The following is an 8,767-nucleotide window of genomic DNA, read 5'->3' on the forward strand; positions in this document are numbered from 1 at the left end:
TAGAATTAATGCACCAACGTGTCACGCTCTTCACTTCAGTCAATATCAGCGGTCTAGTAGTACCTAGTAGGTAGATTGTCTAAGCCGGGAGGTGACAGTGGTGATACTGACACTTTGATTGACACTGCTTCATTTTGCTTAGCGTGGCCGCACTAATTAGGTTTCCGAATCCGAAATCCGAATTCGGAAACCTAAATGTCTAATGTTTGGGTTGTGAAGTTTCCCCGAGTCAGAACGGAACGCCTACATACACGTACGGAATTTGTTTTCGGTTTCAGATTTGAATGTTGCCAGCACACAACGGCTGTAAATTAAATTTTCTGGAATATTTCCGATTTCTTTTGAGAACTTTCCGAGAATCTTGTCATTAAATTCTAGGTAAACCTCCTCGATTTTTCAACTTGGCTCGCATAAAACCATTTAAAAATATGTCGTATAAAGATTAAATTTTAATACGAGTGAACGCATTTTAGTTGCTATAGTAACATTTGGTTGGCGAAACATTACACTTACACAGTTGTATGAATGTTTGAATGTATAGTTTTATAGCTATATTTGATATAATAATATTTCCTGTAAACGATTTTTCGTTTAATAAAGATGTGATACTTTATCTATGTATACAGTGTAGAATATGACGGAGCATATTGAATTGCAGTCTTACTGCATTAATAACGATAGTATGTGCGATAATCCAATAGAGGAATATCACGAGATAGATCAGGATGTTAGTCACGAATCTCCTTTCTCCTTTGTATATTCCAACAGATGTGTTAAAGAATACGATTTTTTTACACAGAACGATGTTAAAGTTGAAGGTAAATATAAAGAGAAGAAAAATCATAACAAAGAAAAAGCATCAAATATAATGGATTTAATATGTTCAGAGTTAGCCACTGCACCTGTGCCTATAGCAACAAATGTTTTGATAATTGAAAAAAATATGGAATATCAACAGAATAGCTGCTTGTCCCAAGTTTCATCTATATGCACCATTTTCAATAGGTCACTTAGGACAGATCAGAGTTATAAATCTAGGAATGCCTATTATACAGTTAATATAAGTCCGATATTTCCTCGAGTTCTAAATAATGTCGACGCTATTGACGGAGAAGCCAATATTCCTGTACAATATGTGGAACCTACTATGTTCAAAAATATTATTGAAAGTGACGAAAATTATGATAGAGCATCCAAATTCCTGGATATTGTAGTAAAAAATTTGAGATTCAAGCATCATCATAAGTTCTCTTTAGAAAAGTTGCTATGTATTAAACTCATTGACTTATATGATGAATATGTTATAACACAGAATTTGATCGAAGATTTGTTGAGAGATGTGAGAGTGAGCAGGGAAACGACTGAAAATTTAAAAAAAGATCTACTTAAAGTTAGTCAAAATAAAAGAGATGATTTAAGATTCGATAAAACTATAAGGAAATATACAGATAAACTAATACAATCAAAAGAAAAACTGACTGAAGCCTTAAGAAAAAAAGATAACTTAATACACAACATGATGTCTTTATGGGCAGACATAGAAACGATTAGAGAAAAATCAGGACATATTTTAACCCCTTATATATTAGATGTAACGACAGTAGCCATGGATGATAAAAAAATTCAAAACGAATGGCATAAATTATTTGATACAGAATTTTCTGATTTAATATTTAAGATGGAATATGAATATGTGACCAAATACCTCGAGTATAAAGAAATAAAAAATAACCAAAACATGGAATTCTCTCGAAGAAAAAAAATTGTTAAGCCAAAGTTAGAAATACAGGAAGAAACTTTGAAAGAACAGGTAGAAGTGATCGTAAATGATATAGTCAGAAAAAGCTTGATAAATGTTATTTTAAGAAAAGATGACAATATCTTATCTAAGACTGTAAAATCAGATGACAATAAATTTCAAAATACCTATAGTTTCCAAATTTTTGTTGATGACACATTTGTATGTGATTCAGAAAATTATATTTTCAGTGGCACTGACACTGATGAACTGGAATTCAATGAATCAATTTCGATACAAATTTTGCCACATAACACAACACTAATGATTGTATTATTAGAGAATAATGAAAAAGTTTCTTTTGGAAAAATATCCTTGACAAATATCAGAAAAAATGGAAAAGGATGCGATTTTACTTCTGAAATATTCATATATAACACTGTCGTAGAGCCTACTTTGAATACCATTGGTAGTGGGCATGACATTAAAGAAATAACGAAAATCAACAATATAAGATTGAAAAGTAGTAACTTGTTTGAAGGTAGTTTATACACAAAGTGTGAAATCAATTACAAAGTAAAATGGAATGAGAAATTAAATAAAAATCATAGTGAAAGTATAAGAGAATTGTTAAGAATTAAAAGAAATTTGATAAGATTATTACACGGTATAGAAAAACCAAATATTGATGTGTTAGCGAATATGATAGGGCAAATATATGGCCAAGATGTAGATAATGACGAACGAATTATAAGCATTTTAAGAAATGTCTGTAAACAAACAATATATAATGTCAATGATTCATTTCCTGTACCAGATGAAAATAGCTCAGAGTACATAAGATTTAAACTATTACATCTTCGTAATATTGGAGGTTTCATTAACGTCGAAAACAAGACTGTTCCTCTCCAGGGAAGACAGATATCCACGGATCAATTGAAGTGCCTTCAAAAAATCGATGACAAAGATTTTGACATTGAATACATTAATAGCAAATATATAGACGCAGACCCCATAGAACTACAGAGATTTGTAGGAGCAAAGTATGTACAGAAACTAAATAAGAATATGCTAAAAAACCTAAACGAGCATTTATTGAAGAAAACTCATAAAGATGTTGTACATGATTTCCAGGACTTGAGCTTAAAAAGTTTCTTATCAAATCAAACGAATTTGCCTGACTTAGCAAAAATGTCTGACGGTACCAAGCAACAGTTGTTAATGGAGTCTTTAGGATCCGAGCAAGAGATATGCGTGACAATTCACAAAGCATACAATTTGATGGACCGACTGGAAGAAGTTATTGCCGTGGACAACGACGAGGTGGATCGGATTGCAGGTTTCAAAGTGCGTCCCTTGCGGCCGCTAGTGCGTGTAAGTTACCGCGGCGAGACTTTGCACACCACAACTGCAATTGGCTGCAACCCTACATGGAATCAGACTCTTAAAATGAAGGCTAAACCAGAACCGCTCTCCTTGATTTCTGTGAATGTGTACGATGAGTACAAGGCGAGTATACGGGAAGGCCATAGCGGAGATGACTTGGGTAGAACTGTCCATTACAGATACTACCACAAGTGGTTGGGAACCTTGCAGATACCGTTGTATTCTGTTCTCACTACGGGCTTTCTTCACGGAACATTAAAACTATTCTCTCCACCACTTTTATTTGGATACGAGTTACCTTCACAGACAGCTGACACTTACTCCCTGCTTCCAGGAGTGATACAACGCATGAAGAAGGACATGTCCTTCATATCACTGCAAATAACTACTACTTTAGCCCATTTGGGAGGAACACATAGTTACAATCAGCCAGTACCAAACGGGCCAGAGGATGATTATTTAATAAGACATTTGAACAACTTCGTTACAGAATATGTCAACGATTTTCCTTCTAGAAATATAAGGTTGACATTTATAGATAGTACCGGAAAAAACAAATGCGTGACCCAGTTCTTGCAGCCGATACCTTTGCCGGATAATGACTATTTTCCAAAAAATCCTAAGAACATTGGGTCAGCACTATCAAAGAGTTCAGGCTTTTCTGGTTCATCATCAAAAAGTAGTGCTGGGAGAAAATTGGATTTGGATTTAGAGAAGGGTTCGAGCCAGACGGTCAATGAAGATGAGTCTATGTATAGTGCAAGAGAAGATAGTTGGCGAGGTGTGGAGAATCAGTTGGCGAAGTTGGTTAAAGCTGGAGCGAGATATGTGTCGTTGATACCGACATACCAACTTGTAGAGACACATGTCGTTACTCTGTTAGGATTGGAACTTCTAAGGGTCCTGCACGGCTCGCCTCTGGACCACAGCATACTGCTGGCGAGCTACTTCCTGTATCTCGGCGTGCGCTGCTGGGTGGCGGTGGGGCGTGGTCTGCCGCGCGGGCACAGCACCTACGTGCTAACCAAGTATGATTTGACAGCTAAACGAATCGTTCTGTCTACTGATCAACTATTCAAAAGACGTCTGTTCAGTAAAAATGACGGCTGCCTCTGGCATGTGCACGACGCTAGCTCGGGTGAACACTATGAACTCCGAGACGTCAGTTGTCCACTCAAAACTGTGGACTATGTGTTTGACAGCGAGAACATTTGGGTGAATGTTCAGTCTTCACAGGATTGTGAAAACATGTCGTTTGACTTTGACAAATCATCTAACTGGCAACCTGTATTTGACAAGACCGTGTTCGTAATGAAGCAGCCGGTCGTGATGGATACCTCCCTGTACAGTCCGCCAGCCGACACCAGCAAGCTGCGGCAAGCGCTCGAGGACAAAATCCGCGGGAAGATGCAAAAGTGGCGCCCACACATGAAGACTGTTTGGAACAGGTATGGGTCTAAGCTCTGCGGCTTTTCAATGATTCAAAATGTGGTCGGAGAACTCGAACTCTCTTGTTTATATATGAATTTTAAGTTTTGCTCAAAATACCTAGTTAGGTATGTGGTTTCCAGTTTCAGGTATCCTAATAAAGTAAATATTTCAGATATTGCAGTGGGTTGCTCCGCGAACAGTTGCCGGCGTGGGAGTACTGGGCCTTTAACCCAGGCGAGCCGCGCCCGGGTTTCAGCCATAAGATGAAGCAAATGATGGTCACTTACCGGGTAATATTTTCGTGTCCATTTACCTAACCAAGTCGTTGCACTTGTTTTTTTTTTTTATTAAGAATGGAAATTGAGAATCCAGTTAAAGACGAGAAATGTTTAAAGTAAGCAAAACTGAAAACCAAAGGATTTTCAAGGTTCTAAATTCGTAGGTAGTAGGAATAAATTACTTGGAAAGTAGTGTTTTCACCTTTTGAAAAAAAAAAAACTATTATAAAAAAAAAAAATTAACGTTGTCAGTCAAATATTTCATATAAAACTACTTTATATATCATATTACTATTAATCTGCCAATGAAAAATTTTAAAACTTATGTTAAGAAAAATTTAATGGATAAAGCGTATTACACAATTAATGCCTATTTGACTGATAAAAACGCTTGGATCCTCCCGACGACTTTGCCACTCCACACATGATCTCCTAATTTTTATTTTACTGTTTTTTATTATTTTATTCATAATTTTTATTTTTGTTATAATAATTCGTATGGCATTTAAATTTTATTTGTAAAACATGTACGTGATTTGTGATCTTCAAGTGTCTGAATTATACTTCTATTTCGACGAATAAGAATTGTAATTATGAAGTCATGGGAATCGAGTGTGTCATGCTCACTCAAATGGTCAATCTGGTGGTGGCGTCGTGGGCCGGGTCGTGAGGTTCCCTCTATTATGGTTGAGCTACGCGATGGCTGTCCCATGCGTCAACTCGTGAACGTGTGCTGCCAGAGGGAACTGGTCATCTCGTCTCTCATATATTTTCATGTAAGTTAATTGTGTTTCACATCGATATATATATATATTATAATCAGCACTCGGATCACAATCATAACCTGTTTTGATATACCTTTTGACTATGTACATTATGTACTTTTATATATTATTAGAAAGAAAAAAAAAAACATTGTAAGAAACAATAATGGTAAGCCGATCTGGCATGATAGGGACCAACACTGTTCAAATGAGTTTCTTTCGGCATTTCTTAGCAGTGGTCGTTCCGAAATGCCAGTAGTTTGTAACTTGTGAGAAATAACTATAAATATAAAGATTGACGAGAAAAAGTGCCTGTGAAGGTCTAATTTCTGAATAAATGATTTGAATTTGAATTTGAACATAACTAAACACAACGAAATCTAGAACATTTAAAATTGCCAGCGTTTTCTTTCAGATGTTCGGCTTCCCATTGAACATGCCCTTCTTGAATACCAAAGCAGTAGTCTCGAGTGTCAAATCTACCCGGTTACACATGTTGGATGACCCTACCGCGGAATTCGGCCTCGCTGTCGAGTTGTTCTGTTACCCTAACAATGTCATTAGTGTATGGGTTTTTCTAGCTTGTATCACTAGAATATGAATGAATTGAATTATTAAAAAATAAATAAATAGAAATACGTAAAATTGTAATAGTAGTTTTATTTAACAGTCCACTAGTCAGTCCACCACAGTCCAGTTTTATGTAACACCAACCAACAATGGTTGGTTGGTTGGTTGGTTGGTTGGTTGGTTGGTTGGTTGGTTGGTTGGTTGGTTGGTTGGTTGGTTGGTTGGTTGGTTGGTTGGTTGGTTGGTTGGTTGGTTGGTTGGTTGGTTGGTTGGTTGGTTGGTTGGTTGGTTGGTTGGTTGGTTGGTTGGTTGGTTGGTTGGTTGGTTGGTTGGTTGGTTGGTTGGTTGGTTGGTTGGTTGGTTGGTTGGTTGGTTGGTTGGTTGGTTGGTTGGTTGGTTGGTTGGTTGGTTGGTTGGTTGGTTGGTTGGTTGGTTGGTTGGTTGGTTGGTTGGTTGGTTGGTTGGTTGGTTGGTTGGTTGGTTGGTTGGTTGGTTGGTTGGTTGGTTGGTTGGTTGGTTGGTTGGTTGGTTGGTTGGTTGGTTGGTTGGTTGGTTGGTTGGTTGGTTGGTTGGTTGGTTGGTTGGTTGGTTGGTTGGTTGGTTGGTTGGTTGGTTGGTTGGTTGGTTGGTTGGTTGGTTGGTTGGTTGGTTGGTTGGTTGGTTGGTTGGTTGGTTGGTTGGTTGGTTGGTTGGTTGGTTGGTTGGTTGGTTGGTTGGTTGGTTGGTTGGTTGGTTGGTTGGTTGGTTGGTTGGTTGGTTGGTTGGTTGGTTGGTTGGTTGGTTGGTTGGTTGGTTGGTTGGTTGGTTGGTTGGTTGGTTGGTTGGTTGGTTGGTTGGTTGGTTGGTTGGTTGGTTGGTTGGTTGGTTGGTTGGTTGGTTGGTTGGTTGGTTGGTTGGTTGGTTGGTTGGTTGGTTGGTTGGTTGGTTGGTTGGTTGGTTGGTTGGTTGGTTGGTTGGTTGGTTGGTTGGTTGGTTGGTTGGTTGGTTGGTTGGTTGGTTGGTTGGTTGGTTGGTTGGTTGGTTGGTTGGTTGGTTGGTTGGTTGGTTGGTTGGTTGGTTGGTTGGTTGGTTGGTTGGTTGGTTGGTTGGTTGGTTGGTTGGTTGGTTGGTTGGTTGGTTGGTTGGTTGGTTGGTTGGTTGGTTGGTTGGTTGGTTGGTTGGTTGGTTGGTTGGTTGGTTGGTTGGTTGGTTGGTTGGTTGGTTGGTTGGTTGGTTGGTTGGTTGGTTGGTTGGTTGGTTGGTTGGTTGGTTGGTTGGTTGGTTGGTTGGTTGGTTGGTTGGTTGGTTGGTTGGTTGGTTGGTTGGTTGGTTGGTTGGTTGGTTGGTTGGTTGGTTGGTTGGTTGGTTGGTTGGTTGGTTGGTTGGTTGGTTGGTTGGTTGGTTGGTTGGTTGGTTGGTTGGTTGGTTGGTTGGTTGGTTGGTTGGTTGGTTGGTTGGTTGGTTGGTTGGTTGGTTGGTTGGTTGGTTGGTTGGTTGGTTGGTTGGTTGGTTGGTTGGTTGGTTGGTTGGTTGGTTGGTTGGTTGGTTGGTTGGTTGGTTGGTTGGTTGGTTGGTTGGTTGGTTGGTTGGTTGGTTGGTTGGTTGGTTGGTTGGTTGGTTGGTTGGTTGGTTGGTTGGTTGGTTGGTTGGTTGGTTGGTTGGTTGGTTGGTTGGTTGGTTGGTTGGTTGGTTGGTTGGTTGGTTGGTTGGTTGGTTGGTTGGTTGGTTGGTTGGTTGGTTGGTTGGTTGGTTGGTTGGTTGGTTGGTTGGTTGGTTGGTTGGTTGGTTGGTTGGTTGGTTGGTTGGTTGGTTGGTTGGTTGGTTGGTTGGTTGGTTGGTTGGTTGGTTGGTTGGTTGGTTGGTTGGTTGGTTGGTTGGTTGGTTGGTTGGTTGGTTGGTTGGTTGGTTGGTTGGTTGGTTGGTTGGTTGGTTGGTTGGTTGGTTGGTTGGTTGGTTGGTTGGTTGGTTGGTTGGTTGGTTGGTTGGTTGGTTGGTTGGTTGGTTGGTTGGTTGGTTGGTTGGTTGGTTGGTTGGTTGGTTGGTTGGTTGGTTGGTTGGTTGGTTGGTTGGTTGGTTGGTTGGTTGGTTGGTTGGTTGGTTGGTTGGTTGGTTGGTTGGTTGGTTGGTTGGTTGGTTGGTTGGTTGGTTGGTTGGTTGGTTGGTTGGTTGGTTGGTTGGTTGGTTGGTTGGTTGGTTGGTTGGTTGGTTGGTTGGTTGGTTGGTTGGTTGGTTGGTTGGTTGGTTGGTTGGTTGGTTGGTTGGTTGGTTGGTTGGTTGGTTGGTTGGTTGGTTGGTTGGTTGGTTGGTTGGTTGGTTGGTTGGTTGGTTGGTTGGTTGGTTGGTTGGTTGGTTGGTTGGTTGGTTGGTTGGTTGGTTGGTTGGTTGGTTGGTTGGTTGGTTGGTTGGTTGGTTGGTTGGTTGGTTGGTTGGTTGGTTGGTTGGTTGGTTGGTTGGTTGGTTGGTTGGTTGGTTGGTTGGTTGGTTGGTTGGTTGGTTGGTTGGTTGGTTGGTTGGTTGGTTGGTTGGTTGGTTGGTTGGTTGGTTGGTTGGTTGGTTGGTTGGTTGGTTGGTTGGTTGGTTGGTTGGTTGGTTGGTTGGTTGGTTGGTTGGTTGGTTGGTTG

At 40.0% G+C, this 8,767-nt stretch overlaps 1 protein-coding gene across 1 annotated transcript; it reads left to right on the forward strand.

Annotated features, from left to right (window-relative positions):
• The first annotated feature begins 503 nt into the window (after positions 1-503).
• Cc2d2a (Coiled-coil and C2 domain containing 2A) lies at positions 504-6,231 on the forward strand. Its single transcript, XM_053750871.1, has 3 exons — positions 504-4,572; positions 4,728-4,845; positions 6,013-6,231. Exons 1-3 carry the CDS (start codon positions 635-637, stop codon positions 6,196-6,198), a joined length of 4,242 nt encoding a protein of 1,413 aa, XP_053606846.1. The 5' UTR covers positions 504-634; the 3' UTR covers positions 6,199-6,231.
• The last annotated feature ends 2,536 nt before the right edge of the window (positions 6,232-8,767 follow it).

The sequence above is a fragment of the Plodia interpunctella genome, chromosome 10 (assembly GCF_027563975.2).
Source record: "Plodia interpunctella isolate USDA-ARS_2022_Savannah chromosome 10, ilPloInte3.2, whole genome shotgun sequence".
NCBI lineage: Eukaryota > Metazoa > Arthropoda > Insecta > Lepidoptera > Pyralidae > Plodia > Plodia interpunctella.